The sequence below is a fragment of the Ursus arctos genome, unplaced genomic scaffold (genome assembly GCF_023065955.2).
Source record: "Ursus arctos isolate Adak ecotype North America unplaced genomic scaffold, UrsArc2.0 scaffold_9, whole genome shotgun sequence".
NCBI lineage: Eukaryota > Metazoa > Chordata > Mammalia > Carnivora > Ursidae > Ursus > Ursus arctos.
The window spans coordinates 80510208-80537151 of record NW_026623111.1 but is presented as its reverse complement, the minus strand read 5'-3'; the positions used below and the strand labels follow the sequence as shown (position 1 = coordinate 80537151).

The 26944-nt window shown below is 34.6% G+C and overlaps 1 protein-coding gene across 1 annotated transcript in view; it reads right to left on the bottom strand.

The window, feature by feature from the left end:
• Positions 1-26944, bottom strand: part of BANK1 (B cell scaffold protein with ankyrin repeats 1) — a 278201-nt gene that overhangs the window by 166562 nt on the left and 84695 nt on the right. Inside the window, exons 5-6 of the mRNA XM_026509651.4 lie at positions 22743-22882; positions 6812-6917 (exon numbers count right to left, since the gene is read on the bottom strand). Coding sequence (XP_026365436.1) covers positions 6812-6917; positions 22743-22882 — 246 coding nt within the window. The remainder of the gene's footprint in view (positions 1-6811; positions 6918-22742; positions 22883-26944) is intronic.

Here is a 26944-nt window from a genome sequence, read left to right as displayed (position 1 = left end):
TTCCTTCCTTTCTTTCTTACTTTTTTTTAAATGTACATTCTCCAATCACAGTTATGAGGATTATAAGCATAACTTTTTAAACTTCTCACCTGGAGAAATATAGAATCTTCAAAGAAACATTGTAAAAGTGAATACCAGTAGTATAATACTAAAGGAATAACTCTTTTTTTGGTTATTCAAGTGGAAAACATTTTAAAGGATTCGAAGTGGTTGTTTTTATTTTATTATTATTTGATACAAATTGAACCATCAGTTCATGAAATTAACTTGAGAATATGCTAAAAAATGTCCTTGGTAGAAGATGTGAAAATCTATATACCTGTAGGTTGAGTTATAAAGAAAATGAAGTGGAAAAATCTGTAATTTTACAGTCAATTTACATACCAAATCTCCAATTTACTCAATCACTACATGTTTTGATAGTGTGTTATGTGTCAATCTGTCCCTAATTTAGTGTATTTACTAAACAGTGATGTGTTTGTAACTAAAGTGAGTTTATATGATTTTATTTTTTTCCTTACAACCCACTACTTCTTATCCCAGAATAAGGAATAATACTGACCATTTATTTTCCTTTCAGATTGATTTTTTCATTGCTTTTGATATCTTCTTCTCAAGTGATTTAAAATGAATACAGGTTTCCAGTTATGGAATGAATAAGGCACAGCCTAAGGAATATAGTCAGTGCATTGTAATAGCAATGTATCCAGACAGATGGTAGCTACACTTGTGAACACAGCACAATGCACAAACTGGTTGAATCATTATGCTGTACACCTGAAACTAATATAACATTTTGTGTCAACTATGCTCAAATAAAAGAATTAAATTTTAAAAAGAAAACTGAAAAGGTCCATACAACTTCATGTTTTGCAAAATTTATATTTTGGGAAGATATTTAATTAAAAATGTTTTTGTAAAATATTCCTGATGTTGATTCTATCTGTTCCTAATTTTTTTTTCAGGGAGTAAGAACAGTAATTCCTTATTTGCAAAAAGTCCTCTTTTCATATAGAGCTATGATATATTATAAGATACATGGCTCAATCTCATAGGTATCAAGGAAAGGAACAGTCAAAAATAATTAAAAATCATATTTTTAAAGTAATATTTTTGATGGTATCAAAACCATAAAACAATAAAAACCAAATCTAACAAAAGTTTAAGAATTTTATAAAAATATAATATTTTTGAAAGATAAAATAGAAGGACCCAAATAAATAATCATGCTTAGGGTCACAGAGAGTTAAGTATGATAAAAGTGGCAATTTTTATCAAATTAATCTATAACTTTATTTCAACTTTATTATTTAAAAGATTTTATTTATTTATTTGAGAGAGAGAGAGAGACAGGTAGAGCATGAGTGGGGGGAGGGACAAGGGGAGAATCAGACTCCCCACTGAGCAGAGAGCCATGTGAGGTTTGATCCCGGGACCCTGGGATCATGACCTGAGTGAAAGGCAACCACCCAACCAACTAAGCCACCCAGGTGCCCCTTTATTAGAGTTTTTAATGGAATTTGAGAAGCTGATCCTAAATATCAAAGGACAAATAAAGGAGGAAGAAGAACAAAGATAATTTTAAGAATGAGGTGGGATGAATTCTAATAGATACCAAGTTTTAGAATGAACTTAATTATATGCCTATAAAATACCATATAAGCTAAAAACCAAGCAACTAAGTAGATATTTGCAATGTATAACACTGGTGAATAGCTAATATAAAGATTATAAACTGAAAAAGAAAAAAAATCCTGAATTCAATAAGAAAAAGATAGCAACCAACAGAAATACATGAACTCTATCAAATGGAAATTCACCGAAGGAAAAGAAAATTGTAAATAAACAGAAGAAAAGATGCACCACTATATTAATAATAACAATATTAATTAAACATACCTGTTCAACTCAGAAATTCTACTGGTAATTTTATCTCCTGAGAAAGTATCACACATATGCGTAGGAATTCATATGCAAGAATGTTGACTGCAGAATTAATTGCAATGATAAATAATTTGGAAACATTGCTATCTATTAATAGAACAGATACATATCGGGATATAATCAAATACTGTAATGCTATAAAATATTTCAAATAAATGACCTAGATCTACATATATATGTATAAATATAAAAAATTATATTGGGCAAAAATAGTAAGTTGAAGGAAAAAAATGTGATATCATTTACACGAAATATACAAAATTGCACAACAGTATATGTAAACTATGGAAACAAATGTATGTAGAAAAAGGATGAAGAACTATATTGGAATGATCATCAAGAAATTTAATCTAAAAAATTGAATTAAAGTAGTTCCTTTTCAAGTGTGTGGAATCACAGAGGGAAACACAGAAAAATTCAACTAGATATATAATGTTCTATTTCTTAAAAATAAAAGATCTGAAGCAAATGTGACAAAATGTTAAGATTTGGCAAAGTTAGGTGATGGGTACAAGGGTGTTTTTGTATTGTTCTCTATATTTTTCTGCATGTTTAAATTATTTGATGATATAAAAAGAGACAACCCAAGAGCATTTGGTTCTCCTCTACTTGGTAAATGAGCTATTTTCTGTGAACCTAACGTATTACAAATTCAAGACAAATCTTAGAGCTACAGTGACTACTACATTTGTACTAAATATTCAGTTATATGCTCTATATTTTGTAGACGTATATGGAGATAATATTCCTAGTTAATACTTTCAGTTGTTATTGATGAGTATACACCGTCTTCTGTTAGATTAAGATATTGCAACTTGTTGAAAATGCATATGTTTTGACATATTCTAAAAACTGGTTTGGGGCTTAATTAAGCTAGGACTCTCTTGGGTGAAGGTAAATAATCTGCCTCAAAGTAACTTAGTTTCGTTTCTCACGAACTGCCATTGGTGATTGAACCAGCAACTGTAGCCTCTTTTAAAAACAAGCCGAGCTATTTATTTTTTCCTATCCATGACAGGAGATTCTCTTCATTTCCGTCTCTGGAAGGGTTCTGAAGTTAGGGAAATTCATGTAGGTGCTGCAGCAAGATTTTCCCAAGATTCTGCAGAAGAACGCTTGAAACTCCGAACAGGGGGCGCTGCAGAGGGGCTAACACGGTGGTGTCTGCAGCTGGACTGCTCTGCCTCACCCCCATATAGTCAGCCGCCTTCAAACCAACTTCACAGTGGCCTATACCATTTATATATAAATCAACAACCAAAACAATTTGCTCAAAATTACACTCACTCTTACTTTAAGGAATGTACTCTGATATTTCCCATTCTAGTATCATGTGTATCAGTAGAAAATTGCCTGTTTAAAAACCCTGTATTTATTTCACTGTCCCCAGTGATTCACATACTGGAAAGTTGTTCACGAATTATTTCTATGACTGTTGTGTTCAAAAGTCCTACATGCCATGAACATATCAAGTTCATTTAGAAACCTTTTATTATTCCACTCTGAGGGAGAATTTTTTCCTATGGAATATTCTTTTCAATGGAAAATACTATTTTTAAGTCAATAATAAAGCATTATAGGGTAAGAGAATACTAAAGTAGATATGATTTCTTATGTAATTTCTATGTTATCTCTATAATCCCACACTCCAACCCTGCTTGTCTGGGGAAAAAAAGGCAAGTGAGGAAATCTATTAGTAGACAGGAGTGAAAATGGCCAAGGCATAATGGCATGGAATAGCATTTTACTTATTATCAATGAAGTGACAGGGAACTAAACCCAGAATTTACCAAAGTTAACTTGAAAAGAGAAGAGGATGGAACGACGATATAACAGTTTTGATTAATATAGCATTACCATCATATTTTTAAAGAACCATAGGTATCCATACATAATTCCATGGCTCACCCTTAGGGTGTGTCAACACCCAAGTATACCCTACCAATTCCTTATGACTATCTTCTCCACACAGTGTCCTAACCTCCAATTTATTTCAGTTAAAATATAGAGTAATACATAATAAATACTGCATAAATAAAACGTTTCACCAAATAATTGTAGAGCTGGCTTCAGGGATAGACATCTGGAACTATACCTGATTCACTGTTTACTAAACTTACCTCTCAGCACATCTCCAGAAATGTTTCTATAGAACTTCCTTAACAACCTACCATTTCTTTCCCAAACCCTCTTGCTCAATTAATTCCACCTCATGTATAATGGCCTCTCAAATTTTATCATCAATTTAACTTGAACATTGTGGAAATGCAGGTGCAAGGTCTTAAAGACAAGCTTCTGGAGCTGACACTAATTCAAGATTATGAGGTCAAGGAGGCAAGCAAAACATGAGTTCAGTCATATTCGTGTCTATCTTGCGTATTTTTGTTCTGTGATTTGTATTTTGTTATTTTGTACTTCCACTTGGAGGGAAAGCCTGATGTTATGAGGGTTGTTTGCCTGTTACAGGTTTAACAGCATCTGTCATCTAACAATACCCAGCACCGAGGTTTCTGAATGAATTACCTAGATTATATTGAACTTCCCATTTTTAGCTTCTTTTTAAAAATGTAATTGTTTTATAAAAATCTTTTTCAAACACTAATGATCATTAAATTCTACTAATGGTTCAAAACTTTCACATACTACTAATTTTCTAACCTTTAGTAAAGAGAGAATAGTATTTTCTCTATGCCAAAAATCAGTATGAAGATGAATTATTTTGCTGTAGAAATCTGTAATATGTTGAAGAAACAAGGGGCTGAAAACTTTAAAAAGTACTGAGAGCTGGGACCCACTCCCAGATTCTTCATTGCTGGGGGATGGTGGGGGTGTGTGTGTGTTTGAGGTTTAGACATCAAATGTTCTAAAAGCTCCACAGCTAATTATAATATGCACCAAGTTTGAGAACCACTGCTCTAAGCACTTAATAGTCAGTGAAAGATCTGAGACTGGCAAGCATCAGCTTTACCTGGAAGTTTGTTACAAAAGCAGAAGCTTAACTGTATCCACAGTATCAGGAACTCTGATTTAACACATCCAGAATCCTTTTTCTATGAAAATAAGGGACCAGAGCTCTTCCATCCTTTCCAACTCTAAAATTCACATTTTATAAACTAAACAAGACACTGAGAAGCACTTTTAAACTTAGCTAGAATTCTTAACCCATATACATGAGAGACCATTCCACTCTCTCCAATTCTACAATTCTCATTCCACAAACCTAAATAAATGCAATGCTGAAGGAATTTGAAAAATTGTGTCATAATTCCATCCTCACACCTTTCCATGCACTTTCTCCTGCCTAGAATTCCTTTTTTCTTTCTCTTTCCTTATTGGAACACATCATTCAAGACCCAGGTAAAATCCTACCTCCTTTATGAAGCACATCCTGAAAAATAATATAGCTCTTCTCTAAAATTCTATTGCTGATATAATCAATTCCATAAGGTTTGGTACATTGTTTCTTTCTATTATGACTTATATATTATCTTGTTTCCCAATCAGATGATGAGTATCAGGAGTGAGAAATTATGTTATGTTTCTTTTCTACCCTAACTTAATGTCTAACCTTAGTGAGTTATATATTGTTAAAGTGTGTATGGGAAATAAAATAAGTTTTTACCACTCTCACTGGATTCCTTATTTAAAACTAGCCCATTATTAACCTTTGCACATAAAGTAAACTCATAATGTAAACATCTTACAGGTTTTTGCACATCCAGGTAAATCACAATTGGCTGTGACTTTAGACTCCTACTCTTTTCTTCCTGCTTCACTGAGGCTTGCCAGCCTAGGATAAAACTGTTTCAAATGGCATAGAAACTCTACAGAAAAAGCCACTGCTAAGTAGTCCTACAGTATACCTATAGTCGACCTCTCATATTCGTTAGCTTCATGCCTGTCTTACTCACCATTATGTCTCTATCACACTGTTTGGCACATGGTGGGCGTATAAGTGAATTATAAACAGTGTGTCAACAAACTATGTAGGAACAGACAATTTTGAAAATAGACTGCTGAGCTCATGATAAAATTTAGAAGTATGATTTTTCTTGTAGTAGCTCCTCTATAATGTTTCTTGGTATGTATATATATATATATTTCTTTTTATGACACAAGAAACACAGTCATTGTAGAAAACACAGATTAAGTAAAATGAAAAAAAAGATGTAATACCTGAAATTGCATAGCTATTGTTAACAGCTGCATGTCTGTCCAGACTATATATATATATATATATATATGTCTGTCCAGACTATATATATATATATATATACACACACACAAATTATATATATACATTTATATATATAAACAATATATACTGTTCTACATATATAATATGTATATACATATATACTATTAAAGCCATGTACTGTTTTAAGCAGAAGATCACACTCTCTACTGGTATGTACCTTGCTTTATTCAATTAAGTATATATCAAAGCATCACTCCAGCCAGCAAATCAATTCATAATAAAATTTGTTTATGATGGTTGCATTAAAGGATGTGCCAAAATATATTTAATCAATTACCTAGGTTTGGAAGATTAAGTTATTTCTACTTTCGGTAATTATAAATAATACTATGATGAACAATCTCCATTATCGATTGTCTAAAAGTTTCCTTAGAATAAAAATCAAGAAGCGGGTTTGCTGAGTTTAAAAGTTAGGCACACTTTTAGGGCTTATGATAAAACAATTTACCAAATGGACCTTTAGAAATTTGTTACAAATGTGCTCTCTTGCCAGGGGATGAGAATTGTCTAAAACATTTAATCAGCAATGCAGCCAGCTATGTTCTTGGGTATAATATTTATTAAGTAGTTACACAGTGTGAATAACTGATACAGTTGGAAAATACTCACGTTCTTTTTGAGGGTCGATTTCAGGTTGGAATGATGGAAACTCATAATATGGTATCTCATGTTTGAATACGGATGTAAGAATATCATCAAGTTCGTCAGTGTCTTTCTGTTTTCAAATGAAAAGGAAATATTTCTTAATTCATTTATTTACATAAAAACTTATCCTAGTGCAACACAATAAAAATTATTAGCGGGAGTAAATATTGGCCAATTTTTCTAGTAAGACTGGCACCTCTTTCAAAAAGTACAAAACATTTGGGGCTTGACAAAAACTCAGTTATTTTTAGAAAGATTTTATTTACTCATTAGAGAGAGAGAGAGCACAAGGAGGAGGGAGAAGCAGACTCCCTGCTGAGAAGGGGGGGGCTCCATCCCAGGACCCCGGGGTCATGACCTGAGCTGAAGGCAGACCCTTAACCGACTGGGCCACCCAGGTGCCCCTAAAAAGCAGTTATTAAAACAACAGAAAAATAGATGAAACAAATAAAAGCTTTTGTGTCTGGATGAATAACTTTATTTAAATATTTATTAATTTTACCAAAGCATTACAGCAGATCAATGATAACACTAGAATTTGTTTCAAAAATAAATTCTGTTAAAATACATGTTACATTTTAATAAATGACGTAATAAAATGGTGAGTCTGGTTCTTCAACTTAAAGATCAGAAATGGTATAGTTTTAAATAGATTATTTCATTTCTGTGTTAAAGTGAGGGAGAATATGCATCTTGGTCTCCCCCTGCCCCCACCTATAGAATAACTATATGTCTACTCTATTTTTCTAAACTGCGCATTTTCGGATGAGCCATGTAGAATCACACTACCGGTGACAAACCTATTACAGACCCACCATTCTTTTAAAATTGTATTTTGTAAGCTATGACTGACCAAATGGACTTGCAGCATAGATAACTGTATCAGAGGAGGGGGGCCAATCAACAAAGCCATTGAGTAGAGAGAGGTTTGTGGAACAAAATTTCCTAATTAAGATTTTTGTATGATTTCCAAATAAAATTAGACCTATTACCAATACATAGTCACAGAAATTAAACGACCAGATTGAAAAAAAAAAGACATTTATCTTACTCCATTTCTTTCAATAAATCTGCATGCCTTAAATAATAAAGTGGTTTGGGCTTCTCTGGATTTTTGAAAGTCCTCCTTAAAAGTGGGGAGAGAGGATGAAAGTCTTCTCAACTTATAGCTATAGAATGTTAAAACCAACATTGGTCTTCTTAATGCTATGGCTACAGACTATGTGAAGCCATTAACTCTGGAAAAAAAATTTTTTTTTAAGGGAGGAGAGATTTTACAATAAACTCTGCCTTCAAGAAATTCATGGTCTGGTGACTAACATAACATAATAAAAATTATTATTAAAAAATTCATATGGGCAATGAACTGAGTTCTAGGTACTGTGACAGGAAATCTTCATGGGTCAGGTGCAGACAAAAGGGAGGTAGCTCAATTCCACACAGGACGAAATGGTCAGAAAAGGCTTTATAGGAGAGATGAGCTAAATTGAGATTGCCACACATATAAAGAGCATTCTGGACTAAAGCAACAAATTGCATACAGTCATGGAGGTATCATAAAGCATGATCTGGTTAAGGATTTTAGGAATTTCCATAAAACTGCAGAAGAATGAGAGAGAAGGACGTGGGCATTTCAAAAAGTGTTTTGTATATATAATAATAAGTTTGTAATTCATCCTGTGAGCAACAAGGAGTTGTTTAAGTCGTATAATAATTAACATGGAAACGTTTATTATGTGGATTAAATTAGGCTTATTTATATTACTGGCATTATATTTAAACTTTCTGTATACTAATGCTCAAAAAGAATATGTCTTTAGCTATACAAACTAGTGAAAGGGACCATGAAAATATTAAAATCATACCATTAGTTTATACATTTTCTTTAAAAATTGTGCCATTGGCCACGAGTGCTCTGCATAGGCTATTATCTAGTTAATGATATTTCTGTATGAGGAGATAAACTTGGTATTTCTTCCCCAAAGTATACAAGATTTAATACGGACAGACTGGTGCGTCATTGAGTCACCACACTCACGTATAAGTTAGGTCACTCAAAAGAGCAAGAGTTCCCAGTAGGAATCAGAGAAGCACCATGTCTCCCCCTGAGGCACTGTGACGCTTTAATGTGAGAAATGCTACCGCTTATACCACTGAATTTTAAAAATGCAGTAGCAGTGGTTTTAAAATCAGAAGAAGGAAAAAACCTTTTCCATGTAGACAATTATTTAATTAGGAAAGAATATAGATACCTTTTAATATTCCAGCCTACCATAACTGGTTGAATCATGTCTATTTTCCATTTCACAATTATATTATTAGTATTATTCCTACAAAAAAAAATGGTATAGGACACAAAACAAATGTGGAAAATCACAGAAATGGCTATTAAAAAAATTCCAAAAGGATTTCTCCCTAGAAGATATCCTAACTAGAAAAATCTGATATGAGAAATTATGCTTATTATTAAATTTCAAGGACAAAAACAGGCATCCTTTCTAAACAGTGATGTTGAAATTTGAAAATGCCATAAATTTTCCTCTTCTTAAAATAAATTGTGCAGCCTAAAACATACTTAATAAGATTGATACAATGGTTGTTCAAATAAAGAAATTAAAATACAGTAGTCTAACATTCATTCAGCAACACTTGCAACCATCCTAAGATTTTAGTTCTTAAGGAGCAACTTGATGTGAAAATTAGAGTAGAATTATGTTGACACTAGTATTTGGTTATAAGAAAAATTATGTATGTATAAATAATATAAACATATATACATATGCATTTTTGCTTTGCTCTATACATATCAAGAATATTAGAAAAAGAATTCAAAAACGACTAAGCTATGAAATAGACAGATATTACAAAATAATAACAACCTTGTATATATATACAAATAAATATATGACTCTTTCCAGAATTCTTTCAGTGTCATGTGAGGAAATGTGGGATTGATTAATGTACTTTTAAAAAAATTATTCACATACACATTTATAAATCACAACTCTATCTGAATTTGAAGATATATATATATATATATATATATATATATATATCCTAATAAACAACTTTATTATAATAAGTATTTCTTCCTAAAAGAGAAAAATATATAAAATATCTGGTTTTTTTTTTAAAGATTTTATTTATTTATTTGACAGAGACAGGCAGCCAGTGAGAGAGGGAACACAGCAGGGGGAGTGGGAGAGGAAGAAGCAAGCTCCCAGCAGAAAAGCCCGATGTGGGGCTCGATCACAGAACGCTGGGATCTCGCCCTGAGCCAAAGGCAGACGCTCAACGACTGTGCCACCCAGGCGCCCCTAAAATATCTGTTTTAAAAGATATTTAGAATTATGGAATTCTACTTCTGAGAAGATGAAGTAGTTGTACTTTCTCTTTTTCTTCTACTTAAATACAACTTAAGTGTCCACATTTCAATAGAAAATCAATTGTCACACCAAGAACCAGGAAGATCTTTAACGGACTAAAAAAAGACAATCAATAAATGTCAATACCAAAAGGGCAAAGATTTTAGAACTATCTGAAAAAGATATTTAAACAGCCATGATAGAAATGTTTCAACAAGCAAATACAATAATTCTTGAAATAATTTTTTTTAAAAAGCTTCAGCAAGGAAATACAAAGTTTAAGCAAAGAAACAGAAGGTATAAAAAAGAATCAATTGGGATTTTTAGAGCTGAAAATCGCAATAATCAAAATAAAACCTCCTGTGGATGGGCTCAACAGCATAATGCAAGGGGCAAAGGAAAGAATCAGTGAACTTGGAGATAGAACAATGAAAGATACTCAATCTCAACAACAGAGGCAAAGAAGACTGAAAAAAACAAAAACAAAAACAGTGTCAGGGACCTGTAAGATTATAACAAAAGATTTAACATTCATGTGATCGGAATCCGAGGAGGAGAGGAGAAAGAGGGTGGGGATGAAAAAGTACACAAAGAAATAATGGCTGATGGGGCGCCTGGGTGGCACAGCGGTTAAGCGTCTGCCTTCGGCTCAGGGCGTGATCCTGGCACTCCAGGATCGAGCCCCACATCAGGCTCCTCCGCTGGGAGCCTGCTTCTTCCTCTCCCACTCCCCTTGCTGGGTTCCCTCTCTCGCTGGCTGTCTCTCTCTCTGTCAAAAAAATAAATGAAATCTTAACAAAAAAAAAGAAAGAATGACTGATAACTTCCTGAATGTAGCAAGAGATGAACCTACAGATTTAAGAAACTGAGCAAACCATAAACAGGATAAAGTCACAGAACTCCATCCCAAGAAACATCGTAGTTATACTTCTGAACATTAAAGACAAAGAAAAAAATTTGGATGAGAAACAAAACCTTACCCTATAGGATAAAAACAATGAGAAACACAGTAGTAGTAGTAGTAGTAGTAGTAGTAGTAGTAGTAGAAAGAAGCGGCACACTATTTGTCAAAAATTAAAAGAGACCTATTAACCAAGAATCTTATGCCCAGCACAGGCATCCTTTGGGAATGAAGTGGAAATCATAACATTCTCCAATGAAGGAAAAGAGGAGCTCTGTTGCCAGCAGATGTACCCTACAATAGTGGATAAAGGAAGTTCTTTAAACAGTAAGAATATGATTAAAGAAAGAATCTTGGAACATAGAAGAAGAAAGAAAGAACACAGTAAGTAAAAAATATAGGTAAATACAACGGGCTCCCACTTCAAGAACCTAAAAAAGAAAAAAAATAGAACAAGCTCAAAGCAAGCAGAAAGAAGAAAATTATAAATATTATGCAGAAATCAATGAAATAGAAAACATAAAATAGAAAAAAGTCAATGTAACAAAGAGATAATTCTTTTAAAAGATTAGTAAAACCGACAAACCTCTAGCAAGATTGAAGAAAAAAGAGGATACAAACGACAAATGTCATGGATGTAAGATGAGCTATCACGATAGACCCTGCAGCTATCAAAAAGATAATAAGGAAGTACAATGAACAAGTCCACACACGTAAATTTGATAAGTTAGATGAAATGGACCATTTCCTTGAAAAACACAAACCAAACACAAAAACCATACACATAATCTCTATTATTTCTTACAAATACATATGCATCTATAATTTCTAATAATTACAAGTTTAAATAAATACAAACAAACCAGGAAAAAAATGAACCAGAAAAATAAATAAAAACAAACCAGGAAATATGCATTACACAAAGCTGAATTCCTTGAGAGGAGTATCTATTTACATAGCAGCACCACTTTAAAGTCTGATGTGCCCCTTTCTTAAAAAAGGGGACTCAACACTGCTTGGGCATGATTGCATTGAGAGACTATCCTAAATAGGATTTTAGAACAGTATCATATAATAGAAGCAATGAGGAGATACTTCAGATGTTTGGACTGGTACGAAAGGCCACATGTTGCAGGTGTAATACAAGTCTATACAGTAGACTCAAAAAGTTGAGGTAGTAATTATAACTAAATGTTGGGCATCTAAAATATGCTAGGCTTTACATAATTTGTCTCTCATTTTTGTAACATTCCTGCATGGCAGATTTTTTAAAATGCCTTTTTTTAATAGATGCAATAACTATGGTACAAAAAACTTAGTAACACCCAAAACTGCAGAGCTAGTAAGCGCAACATCAAGGATTTTAACTTATGCCTTTACATTCTAAACACACTGTACTTAATACTACATTCTAGCCATTAAGAAAAGAATAAAATCTGACACTGTTTTTGAGTAAAGACTAAATTATGGTCCCTTACTTTCATGATGGACACTGCAGTTTCAAATATCATATGTTTAGCCAGAAAGTGGAAGGGAAGGGGCATATACGGAAGAGGGATGGTAAAGAACACTACTGTCAACCACTTCTGTTCTTTTTTTAACCACAACCTAAAAGCTCCAAAGATGTCCCCTTCTGTCTCATTGTCTAAAACTGTCTCACATGACAATCTCTAGCAGCATGGGCGGTTAAAAATGTGAGAATCTGGCCTGTTCAGCTTCACAGCTGAGGCAGGCAAAGAAGAGGGGTTTTAAGCATTGATGATGGGTGAAGAAACCTGTAAGATTGGTCACAGAATAATATTAAAGTAATGTTACAGAGCTGGTAAAGAAAGACAGTAACAGTAAAGTACCTTGATTAGCAAGAGAAAAACCTTGAGTGAAATAACCATAGGAGGGTTGTAAGAGGGTTGTAAAATGTTATAGGAGACAAAGCCCATTAAATGGTTCCATTTTACTCAACCTTTGGTATCTAAAAGGAAAGTCAATGGTTGAACCGAAAACATGTTCTTTTTATTAAACTGTTATGCTTGTTTAACTAGTAAAAAAAAGAAGGTCACTTGTCTGTTCCATTGTTCATAATGTATGCTGTGAAAGTGAGCCAAAATAGCCATTTAAAGGGGAATTTGAGAGCTTACATAACATATCTTAAACAAAATTTCCTTCTGCAGCTTGTAAAGAAAATGGCAGGTAAAGGAACAAAGCAAATACTTGCCGGGGTTATGCAAAGCCTTTTTTTTTTTCTTAAAATTTATGAGCATTTAACTTTAAGCAGTTAAAGGAATAATCTAAATAAGTGAATAGGGTACAATAAAGGAGATATTTTTCTTTGTCAAATTAATTTTTCTAAGTTTTGAGTGAGTCAGTTCTTGGAATTTCAACCTGTATCTGACCACAAATGCAAAAGTAAATACGAAAATATAAAACAATGCAGCTTAAAATTTCTTCAAATATGTTATATTTATTATTGGTTCAGTATTCACACAGTTGTGGCATCTTCTTACATAACATGAAAATGATATTATAATGAGAAAAAATGTTTTGAGATCTGAGAAACCTGTGTTGAAATTCCTGCTCCAGGACTCATTAGCTATGGACCTTAACAATACTTAACTGACAAAATTATTTAAGAGTTTAAATGAGTAAATGTGTAAAATCTCCAGTACATATTAATTCCCTTTTCTCTAAATACTATAATGTGAGCTCTCATAACTACCCACGAAATGTCATCAGTGGGCTTTAGAACGGCACAGCAGTCTCTAATGAGGAGACTGCTCCCCAAACTGGCTTTTGCAGCAACTGAAGAAAATAGTTCGTTTTTTCTTTCTAAACTTTTAAATTCAATGGCACATATCTTGTAAATCAATTAGAATATAGGTTTTTCTACTGCAGTACTGAGACCCAAAATGCCAGTGGCTTAAACAAGATGGAAGCCTATTTCTCTTTAACATGAAATTAGGCAGTCTAGGGCTCTAAGGGATCCAGGCTCTTTTTGGTTCACTGCTGTACTTCCTCTTCATGGTCCTAGATGGTTCATACATCACTCCCTTGTCACTGCGACCAGTCAGAAAAAAGTCAGTGAAGGACAGAATCTACCCTTTTTCTAAGGACATGATCAGAGATGTGCACATATCACTTCTACGGACATGCTGCCGGCCATTGGTTAGTTAGTTAGATGGCTGTGCCCAGCTCCAAGGGAGTCAGGAAGTGCAGTATTTACCTGGGCAAGCATGTGCCCAGATAAAAGTTATATTATCATATAAGAAAGGAAAAAGAAATCCTGGGGAACAAATAGAAGCTTCTGCCAGCTCCATCATAAACTTCACAATTTAGGTAAAAGGCAATCTAATAAAGTTAAAAAAATACTTTCCTAGAAGTTGATTGAAGCTTGATTATGCTGAATTTTTCAATATGAACCCTGTTTACATAATGTCAAAAAGTCTCAAAGCTTTAATTTGACCAAACCTGAACAGACTCATGAATAGACAAATTTAATGATATTAATGATGAATCAAACAAAAGACCAAGGTTTTCTTAATACAGGCGTTAGAAAGAGCAGTCATAAGAACCATGATTCCTCTCACCCTCACCTGCCTTTAGCAATCATTTGGTAACAACTTACTGTTAAATATGTAATAAGATAAATTTTAAAACAAAAATTGCACTAACATATCCAGAGAAATGTCTTTCAACAAGACTTCTCTAAACGATGCCATGATTTCCTAAATTTTTGTAATTATTTTTTGAGTTAGTTGAGGTACTAGTTCCCAAGGTAGACTGTTAGAATTGGTTGCATTGTTCTATACTCACTTGGTTTTTCCTTTGTCTTGCCCTTCTTTGCCCTGCTCTTTCTCCTTCAGTCAGAAATAGCACTCCTTCAGTCAACAGTCCAATAACCTGAGCTCTGAAAAAGGGTTGTGCCTGTATTACGGGGAAGCTGGTGGCTGTTGGAATAAGGGGCTCTGACAGCTGGGTCACTTGGGGTTGGGTAGGTAACTTAATGTATAAAATACTTTCACCCTCTCATTCTTTCACCCAAGAAAATAGGTTTTCAGCAGCTGTGTGTCTGTCAGTGTACTTGGCTCTGGAGATGAAAGAGGGAACCAAATAGACAGTATCTCTACCCTAAATGACCTTGGAGTCTAATGAGAGGCAGATATTAATTTGACAAATATTACACTCATGGATGTCGAATTAGAATGTGATCAGTGCTACAAAGAGATACATGGGGAGATGTACAAGGTCAAGGGAGGCTTCACTGAGGAAGAGAAGCTGGAATTAAAATTTGGAGGATAAATTAGAATTAATTAGGGGAAATCAGTGAGGGGAAAGGAGATTGGGAAAGTGTTTCAGTTAGAAAGAGGAGCATAAATAAAGGTCCTGTGGTAGGAGATTAGGAACTAAAAGTCCAGGAACCGGAAGCTGGCTAGTGTGTCTGGAACACACACACAGAGAGAGAGAAATGGGAGTGAGATTAAGCCAGAGAGAAAGCGGACAGTGCCTACAGGGCCACATTGTTCATGTTAAAGATTTTCTTTTTTTAATCCACACAATATTTGGAATCTACTGAAGGGTTTGAGTGGGAGCATCGCCTGCTGAGATCTTTCTTCATAAAAGAAACCCTCAGACTATGGACTTGAGATAAGTAGGTCAGGTGCAAGAACACATGGTGGGGGACCAGTTAGGAGCCCACATAGTTTAGGCAGGAGGAAAAGCAGAGGACTGAGGTGTTAGAAATGGAGGGATGTGGAGAGGAGTGACCAATAGTTAGTAAATAAAACTGATATGGCTTAGTGATGGATTGAATTTGTCAGGTGAGACAACAGAAGGTATTAAGGAGACTCTTATGTTTCTGGTATTTAAATTGGATAGACGATGATGCCTATCCCGAGGCAGAAAGACTGAGCCTTAAAGGAAAAGGACAATTAGATTGTATCTTCTAAGTTAATGAGCTAATCCGCAAGGGAATATTCATCAAGAAAGGAAGAGAGTCTAAGAATCAAACCACTGAAACTGAAACTTTATTTTCTAGATCACAGAAAGAAGAGATTACAAAGGATATTGAGAAGGAAAGGCTAAAGAAGTAGAAGGAAAACCAGAAAGATATGGCTTCATGAAAGCGAAGGAGAAAAAAAAAATCAAGAAAGTGAGTTTGATCAATGGGGTCAGTTGCTGCTGAAAGTCCTAATTGAACAAGAAAATATCCACTGGATTAGTTGTGTGGGACTTGAGCAAAGCTGACGTACTATATTGTTTGTATGCTGCTACTTAAGGTAATAAGGTTGACGGCTAAACGGCTGCCAGGGTGGCGGGGAGGCAGGATTCTTAGAAGTCGAATTTTCCTTGTTAAAGATTTCTTTTACCTCATTTCCTGTGTCTTGGTGCTGTTTACTGTAGAAGCATAGTTCATGAATGCTAAACACAACTTAGAGTTCCCAGATTACATATTTAGTTTATTTCTTTATCTTATTGTTGATACTATATTATTAGTAAAGAGGCCCACAGAATGCATAATGACTTTTTAAAAATGCCAACGAACACATTTTTGCCACAAGGATTTTTCAGTCTTCTAATATCCAAAGGGTTATTGATGATTTGGGATTCATTCCAGGGGCAAATTCTCTAATTTTCTCTAATTGTCTTGTTATGAATAATAGGTATGGAGGAACATTGTTAACTATATTTGACTTGTTCTTTGTTTTCTGGATTGTTTAAAGACACTATTTATGGTTGAAGAAGATCCGAAGCCTTTAAAGAGCTAGAGAGTAAAAACAGAAGGCTGCACTTGAATGAGGTCGCTTACAGGCAGCACTCACACAGACACACAGACATCCTCTGCAAAGGGCAGTCAAAGCCACCCCAGTGACAAGAGGAGAGGGGAATGTAAAAAGCAAAAGAGATAATTTGGGAGAAATAAAAAATGGAGGGAGTATTTATATCCATTGAGTAAGCAGAAACTATAAAGTGGCATTAATAAGATATATTCTAAACAACAGTTAAACATAGGCTAAAATGAATGGGGCCAATATGGATTGAGATGGCTTAGAAAATAGAGAATTAATGGGAACTAAATGTGTGGTTGTGTTCATGGCTAAGTAACTGCACTCAGAAATATTTATTTTTCTCCCCTACAACAGCTGCTATATCTGCTGTTAAAGTTAACCAATTTATTCGTTTTTTCCTAAATAAGTGGATGAAGGTACTAAGTGGTATGTTCCTGTTTGACTCAATGATTGGTAACTGAGCTGAGGATTGTTGTTTGTCTGAACTACCCAAATAAGGCATCCTTAACCATTGCTGAATCGTTATCACAGATGGAGACATGGCACAAAAATGTCACTTATTTTATCAGTAAAATGCAAGCGTCAATAGATCTGCTTTACTCTAACTGATCTATTCTAATTAGGGGCATAAAAATATGAAAAATGAATCCAGAAATAAATGCCCAAATTGCCCTTTACATTTTCTTTCCCTACTCATTGCAAATATTTCATCAGAAATAGGAAACACATAATAAAAGTGGTGAAAGATACACGAAATTCACATCACTTCCTTCTCTGCAGGGAGAATTGGGAAGAAGTGCTAATACAAGTGAAATAAAGGGTGCATGGAGAACCCACATACTTGCAAGCCCATCCTCTTTGGTGAGCGTGGTCGTAATTCCCAATTGAAGTATTTTTTTTCCTTGGCATAAAATTGTGGAATATTTGAGTCAGAAGTGACCTCAGACATCATGTATTCTAGCTTCCTCTGCTGTACACATGAGGAAACTCCTTTCACACTAAGGAGAATGAACACTCCTGAAGTGATTGCTGATTCAGTTAAAGAAGCTAACTCCTGCTCCTGCCCCATCCAGAACGAATTCTCCTTGCTATGCTGTCACTTTCCAGGAAAGAGAAAGAAAAGATAATATGTAGCCTGTTGGAAGAGAGAGAAGATTGTAAGCTTTTTTTGAGTAGCAAACATTTCCTTAGTATTTAAAAGAAACGCAAGACTGGAATCTGGAACCGTTTAGCTGTTAAAAGTCAGTAATGAGGTAAGGTTCATTACTGAGGTAGAACATGAAATGTCTATAGCACAAATTCTTCACTTTTCTGGTATCCAGGCCTCTGAGCATTCTTCATTTTCATAAATATCAGGTTCATTTATTCAATTTGAGAAATAAATAATAGTGTATTTTAAGAGGACAGTTTTCATTCTCCTTTTTATCATTTATATACCTATACTATAGTTCTCCACTTATGTTTTCAATTAGCATTAGAGGACAAAGCAAGCACTTGTGTTTTCCCATTTTTGTCTCATGGTGTCTCATGTGTCAGGAGCTAATTGTGTGTAAGTAACCGGGTATCCAACGATGAAAAACACAATGCCCATGCCTTAAAGAAGGGGGAGGGAATGAAGAGCAGAATGTGTTCTAAGAGTGAACAGTCCTGGAGGGCTAAAACATAGGACTCATGGAGAGAATTAAGAAAACAAAGAGGGTATGCTGTGGTAAGAGCCGATGTTGGGAAAGATTTGTGGCTGTGCAGCCTGATGTGCCATTCAGAGGAGTTTGGACCTTCGCCAAGGAGTTGCCAAAGTCTGTAGCGAGGGAGCATCTTAGATATCATTGGCATTATGGTGAAGTATAGTTTAGAGACTACATGCATTTGCACCCCTTATCAACAGGAGCTGATGAAAAGAAGGATGGTGTCCACCAGTCTTTCCAAGGAGACAATGACCTAAAAAAATTACTGAAAGGCCTTGGGATGAATCTCCTGGAGAACTCCTTAAGGGAGACACCTGCTAACATTTGAATTTAACCTTGTGAAAAAACTAACCTTTAAGAGAACTATTCACAACTGCGAAGTTCCTCATGATACGAGAGTTCCCTATGCCTGTATCGTCCCTCATCCCAACTGTACTTGGCTTCATACAGTATTAAATATTAGCAAGCAGCAAACCAAAGATTGAATCATATATATAATTTAATAAAAACTGGAAATGAAGTGTACCCTAACATGAAGATGAAAATAAGATTTCAGTGAGTATAAAGCAAACCATGCAAAATGATCGATACATGAAGCACAAAGATATCATTGTACCAACAAGAAATACAACAAACAAGAATTATTTGGTACCACTTCAAAAACCTTTTAACGAATAGGATGCTAATGCTTTGATCAATAATTGTTATGTTCTCTTAGCATTTTGACCTAATTTGGTTTCTTATAGTGTATCTAGTTGTTCCTATACAAAGTTAACTTCATGGTTGTCCCCAGATGCTTTTGTAAATAGGATGAAAATCTCAAAGGTTTTAATTATCTCAGTTAAATGGGAGTTACTAGTATTTCTAACACTAGCACTTGAATTCTAATTATCTTCCCAAGTTGGGCTCTGGATTTTTTTTCATTTTTTCATTCAGTTGCTCTTAAATTTGTTGTTTTAGGTAATGCTCTGGAAACTGTACCTTTATGAGGCTACATGCTGGGATTTAATATCTACCCAAAAAAGATGAAATGATTTAGGAAGCAGTTAGATAATTAAGCTGATTTAGGTAAACTATTTAAAACCTAATGGACATCATTAAAAATAAACTAAGAAAATCAAATATCTCACCATTTCTTTTCTCAAATGCACAGAATGGTCATTTTGCTCTATGCCCAATGGCTTTTAAATGATAATATAAAGTCTCTTATTACAAGTTCTAAGATTACAGAAAAATAAACCCCCCAGATTTCTCATTAGTATTCCTTTCCTCAAATTCACAGAATGTTCACATTATTATATGCCCAATAGCTTTTAAATGATTATAGGAAGTATCTTACTACTAATTTTTAAGATTACTTAAATCACATCTGCCATTAAAATTTACAGGAAAACTCAGGATGCCTCTTACACTATGCCATTTTAGTGAAGTAGATCAGATACTGAAAAAACTGAAATCTGCTGGTGTATTTTCTTACAAATATATGGTAACTACAGTGAATAAAATTACAATGCAGGTAGTTCTTTGAATAGAGATGTTCAGTGAACTATTTGCAAAATATCCAAATTTCCCAATTAAGTGACAGAGTAGCAAGCACATGAAAGAAACAATTACTGTAATGTTCTATGCTGGCACGGAAAAGCAAAGCATTTTGCACATTTTAAAAAATATAATCTAATTAGGAACAAAGCCAAATGTCAAAAGGGAAATCCAAATGCCTTCAAGGGGAAGCACAGTATGGGCTGGGCCACCTCCTTTGAGGCCAAACCACCCTAAAACACACCAAGGAAATGCTCCCACAGTTCCTTCTTTTTCATCAGGGGTAGAGTCTGCCTTTCACTTTCTCTGTGAATTCATAGTAGGGATAACTCATGTGGTTCAAATGCCAGTGGATTGGAGAACCCCATGTCTGATGGAGACTGACTGAATTGTAGCCTTTTCACTCCTTCAGGCCTGTGATAGTACAGCTCAGTCTGGTCCGAGATCTCAGTCTCAGAATTTGTTTGATCTAATTTCACGACACGACTAGGTCCCCCGATGACAGTAGCAAAACTTGTAAGCCTATTTTAAGTTGTATAGATTAAACTAAATCTCTTAATGTCTCTTCTTACCATGCTGTGGTCTGCTGTCACCAAGTTAGAATAATTTTGCCTCTCAGTACTCACTCAGGTTCAAAGTGATTCTCTCCTGATAGGAAAAGCCTGAATCAAGCCTGGACGGTCCAGCATCCTTCCTTTTGCTAGGCTACCAGGGATAGGTGAAGACTCCTCTTCCCCTATTCTAAGATGTAATCAGAGCCCTTTCTCACTCTCATTTCTGACACCGAGGGTGAAAAGGTAATAGTATTTTCTAGTTATCTGAAAACAATGCAAAATAGTTTTTATTTACTCAAAGCTATAGAAGAAACCATGAGCTGGCATGATAAAGCACTCTGAAAAATTTTCCAAGAGTCATTCATTATATTTAATCTTCTTGCACACAAAACGTTTTTCCCTCCCCAAAGGCAAAATCCACACAAAAATGTATTGTGTGTGTGTGTGGGGGGGGCTTCTTTACCTCTATGCTGACTGAATACTGATAGTGCAATATATTGCTTTTATTAATTTTTTTGCAATAAATGGAACTTTTAAAGTGGAAGATAAGGTAGACTTGTCACAATAAAATGAAACAGTCTGTATTTCAAGCTAACATTTTTGTTTTTGCTTTGCAAATACAATATAGACATTTTATCAAACGTCCTCAAACTCACCAGTTTGACAAATGGTATTTTATTCCCTGAACCTTCTCTAAGACATTTTTACCTTTACCATTGTTCTAATAGAAAAATGTGTCACACAGAATAAATAACAAAGCCTCCAGTTTCAAACTAGTTTAAACAGATAAGGCTTCATGACAACCTGTCAGCCACACTACCATTGATGATTTCGTTAAAAAGTGTTTTGTGGTAAATTTGAAGATCTCATTGTTCAGCTACCTCTTTTTCACTTTTACTTCCTTTTACCCTCCCCGTCCACTGCCAAAAACCCAAGGCAATTAAGTAAGAGTATAATCTAATTATCAAGTAGCTATAAAAAGAAATGCCATTTCTTTCACTCTAAAAATGTGATGGAATAAGCACATATAGGATAAACGTTCCACATTAAACAAGCTTTCTCTCTTTTGAAAGTGGGTCAGGTAACAAAAAAACAAAATAAAATGCAGAAATTAAACCAACAGTGTAAGTTGAATCAAAATGCAATTGTTGCCTTCTGTATCCATGAGGGCACTGGCAGCGTGTATGTTTACCTGTCAACGTCTCAAACAAGGGCCTTTTGAGAAGCCTGGAAAACCCTCACCAAGTCGTCCTTGCTGAGTAATGCTTTGTCACATTGGACAAAGAACCTGGAGCTTGAAAAGGCCTCTTTACACACTTCCCTGAAAATCTGAGCAGTTCTGGAATTCCTAATAAACACGATCGATTTAAAGCAATAACTTTCACTATCAGGTAACAGTAATAAATGAAACTTCTAAGAAAAACACTCCAAGCTTGGAAATCTCCACATGAAAATAACAATTTCTAGATTAATGCCTTAGGCTCCCTTTTTTGGTAGTATTCTTGGTTTGTCTGACTCCTGAACCTCAAAGCATCAGGTGATCTGACTTTTCTTTTGCACGGTCCAGATCTGGATAAAGAGGATACTTGTTTCTTTTTTTTTTTTTTTTTAATGATTTTTTATTATATTATGTTAGTCACCATACAGTACATCCCCGGTTTCCGATGTAAGGCTCGATGATTCATTAGTTGTGTATAACACCCAGTGCACCATGCAATACGTGCCCTCCTTACTACCCATCACCGGTCTATCCCAAGGATACTTGTTTCTTAAGAGTTCAGCCTAATCCTTCTGTCTTTCTTTATCTGCTCTGTGACAGCTTTAAAAGGAGCCCATCACAAAAGTGATTTTGTAATAGAAAACCTGTCTCCCAGTGACATTTTCTGGAATGACTTGAGTTAAGCAAACTAATTCATCTGCATCTCCGCACCACAGAGGTCCATTTCCTCCCTCCCTATTGATCCGTAATTCATTCTTATTCAACCAACATTCTTTATACCAAAGCCTGCATTCTGTTATCCAGCATTGGCTCTTTGGGTTATTAATCAACTTCATGGAAAGATCCACTTACCTGGCACACACCATCTCCTGGACGTGCTGCTCCCAGTAGGTTTTCCACAGCCTTTGCTGTTGTACAGTATTTCATCTCTGTTGTGGCTTTAATGACTCCATTGCAGTAGACACGGACATTGAGAGAGCCAGCAGGAAAATCTTATAAAACGCAAAGAGTTAGGAGCTGGGTGTACAATGCATGTATCCTATTATCATATCTTTTAGAGAATATGAAGGAATATTTCAGAATTCATAACAATTTTACTGACTTCTAGCACTAAATGTTTTCTTTTTATCCTTAGTAACCAAAGAATATAATGTACAATTTTAGACTTAATTAAATAAAACCTTGCAAGATCGGAACATGCTAAAATTATGGTAAAAACAAAGCTCTAAATCTTTTCTCCCTACTACTAAACCTTTTTTTTTTTTTTTGGTGTGATCTATAATTATCTTTACATAATACTTTAGAATTTAGAATGATACAATCATTCATTTAAAGTTGTGTATCTATGAATAATCTTAAGAAAATTCTCATTAATTATAGGCAAGTTTCTCAAAATTGTATTTGGAAAGAGAAAGAGTAGAATCAATTGAAATTACCAAACTTTTATGCAATTAATTACAGTGAAAAAACCCTTGGGAAGGCAAGGTTTAATACCCTGCTATTTAAGTACTATTTATGCTATACATTTATCAAAACCCTTTTTGTGAACATGTTGTTCAAAGTGACTGATATGTCTTGTGAATTCTGCATTAACGTACCAAAAGAGTTAGAGTTTCCTAAGAATGTCGGGTTCACTATGAAAGAATAACAATAAACAACCATTTCACTAAGAAAGTTACTTTGTTTTATTGTAACAAAAGTAAACAAAATTAAGCCTTGAAATTCATTTGCTTTAAAAAATCTGACTCTCTGTCATGAAGACATTGCCCAAATTCTCCTGGAAAATTGTCACCAGACATCTGGGAGTTAGCATATAAGCCATTTGGTACGAGACCAAAAAAGCCTGTTCTAACCTTAGGCACCTGACGAAGCTTTGAATATTTAAAAGTTTCTAAGTTTCAAGCATTAATTTTACTTTATCTCCTGAAGAGATTAAAGGACCTCTTATAATTTTGTTCAGAGAGATTTAAAGCCAACAAAAGCAATCTTAAGCTTAAGTAGATCAAGAAGCTGTAATTTTCTCTTTCCATATTGCTTGACTAGACACCTAACCTGTTTTATAAAGAAAATACATGTATAAAAGTTCTCTCCTCCCAAAGTAAGTCTATCCAGTAGATAATGTAAGAGAAAATGCAACAAAAACACATCTCATCAGCTGAAGCTTCCCACATATGGTAAAGAGAGTTCTGGAGTTACTGTAGTCAAAGTAAATCAATTTTGTTAGATTTCAGAAGGACAATTTTGAAAGAAGATACTGATTTTGTTTATCAGAAAAGAGAAGAGAGTTTGCAATGGGGTGTTCACCTTCTGAAAGAAAGTCAGGTGATGAATCATGAGAGATACATGATGAGAAGGTTTGCTTGGTAGTTCTTTGATATAGGATACTTAAAATATTCTAATTCTTTAGAATCTAACATGAAAGCAAATGAACTGATTTATTCTTGATAACTTGTACCATTAGATCTATTGGTAATGATGTTGATTTCAGAATAATCTTCCCAAGAGATGTCCTTTGAAGTACTGTCTTTGCTGTATACATTTTCTTATCTATTGAATGTCAGCTATTAAATCAAGACCCTGGAGGATTCCTTATGGATTCATCTGGCTGGGAGGCCCTCCTTAAATATGTGTTATTGCATTGGACTTTTTATAAACAGCACCTTGTTCCACCTGAGCATTATTTTATTTTGAGTGTGGTCATTATGATATCCACATTTTATAGCTCTTTAATAAAAATAAAAGCCAATTAATTTAAGGACTCAGAAGAGAGGGAAAGTGAATTCTGCTATTTACTATCTGAAGTCGGGAAGTAACATTTAACACTGGAAGTACACACAAATATAAATCAAGATCACCAAACCAAGCAAGGGTATTGGATTCAGCTATGGAGAGGAAGAAAGGCTTATAGTGGAAGAAGATGGAACTTCTTGCCACCATCAAACACAGATACACCAGAGAGCAAACTTATAGAGAAGCAACAGTAAAAAAAGAATTCTACTCAAATTTCACATCTCAAGTCCAGGCTATTCAAGAGTCTTTGTCAACCTACATTGTCTCTGGGATTTAAGTGGTCTGTCCTTCCATACGAGGGACAAACTGAAACAGTTTACAGAAAACATAATCTCAAGTGTTTTTGAATAGTCAGAACCATCTTCACTAATTCCTTAAAAATACATATTTCACAAATTCAGCAACTTTAGAGCTGTTTGCTTTCTGTATTTCATTGTCTGCGAAGCTGTGTTCCTTTATGAACCAATTTTAGCCCTTTATCGCATGGTAAACCGTACATGAACCCACCTAATGTTTCCACGGGAACTGAAATCAATATGGTTTTCCTTTGATTAGAACATTATTATTAAATAAATACTGGTGGCTTCAAAACCTTGGCCTAAAAATTGTTATCAGTTTAATACATATTAAAACTGCCCTCTTCAATTATGATATTTAGAAAAATTTCTTACCAATTGTTGTTATTTTTCTATGCAGGTTAAGCATAATATTTGCTACATACTAAAGTATTTTTTCATGCTCTTTTAATGAAATATGAAATTATAATTTACATTATCCAGAACAGTTTCTTAATTAACAAAGAGATTCTGTATCTTTGTGGATATTTTTATATTCCTTTCAACGTTTAATTGGTTGTCCCCCTGCTGTGTATTTTTCTGGCTGAGCTACACATACCAGAGGAATACCCTTTTCCTTCTGAGTAAACATTAGTTGATATTTCTAGTTTAAAGTCTTCACATATATTTTTATAACTTTTGGCATAAGCTGAGACTACTGCAAGTTTCTGAGTAACTTCAAATTCCTTTAGCATAAAACAGTTCCTATCGGTGACAAACCTGTGGATACCATTAGAAAGGTGTGTTTTTTAGAAAATGAAGTAATTATAAGTGTATGAATTTATTAAGCTGAGAGGAAAAAGAAGACAGAATTAGAGGATATATTCTTAAATAAAAAAGATCAGGTTAAGCTATGGAAGTGTGTGAGAAGGGAAAGATACCATTTAGAAAAAGAGCATCTTAATATTTCTTCACTGGTTGGCATAATTGTACTTGAACATAATTTTGTTTTTTTCTGACTTGTTACCAAATTAGAAAAAAACATACATTTAAAAGTACATTAATATGGCAAAAAGTTGGGTTGGGTGGTGAAAAATCAGAGCTCTGAACACTGTAAGTAATCTCAGAGTATGTGACATGCCTCAATGTTGAGAGTATTATCACACACACACACACACACACACACACACGATTGCAAACTTAAAATGACTAAGAGAAGCTATCCAAAGAAAAGAAGGAATAAGGATATAATAGTTGGTTTTATTTTTGATTGATTGATTGATTTTATTAGTTGGTTTTAAGAGGTACCATTTTCTAAAAGAGAATGCTAGTTGCCTATCCCAAAGTTTATTCTCTTCCTTTTAGAAACAGAAGCCTGAATTTTAAATTAAATTTTTTTTTTTTTTGTTTTGCTGGGCACATTATACACTTATCCTTATAAGAAGACAAAGAGACACCAGAAGTGCCATGCACTGAGAAAAGGCCATATGAACATCTATAAGCCAAGGAAAGAGATCTTGCCAGAAACCAACTTTTTGCCCCTTGATTTTAGGTTTCCAGCCTCCAGAAATGTGAGGAAAATAAATTTCTGTCGTTTAAGCCACCCCTTCTGTGGAATTTTGTTATGGCAGCCCAAAAGACTAATAGACAAGGTAATATCACTGAATATGAAGTAGAGAGGAGATGCATAGAATTGACTTTTGCAATCCAATATGAGATGGTGCTAGAACACCACTGATTTATCAGGTTGCTCAAAATTTGGGAGTAATAGTAAGGGTCTTAGAAGCCATCCTGCTCCATGATGATTATGGCTACACCCTAGGGACTATGGAATGGTGACTAGAAATAAGTCTGCTCTGGGACAATAGTGCGAAGCTGCCGTACCAGCCCTCAATACCAGCCAGATTTAGTACATGAAGCTCTGAGTATCACACAAGAGAATATTTACAGAGAGAAAACCACATTTTGAGTAACATGGTTGATTAAATC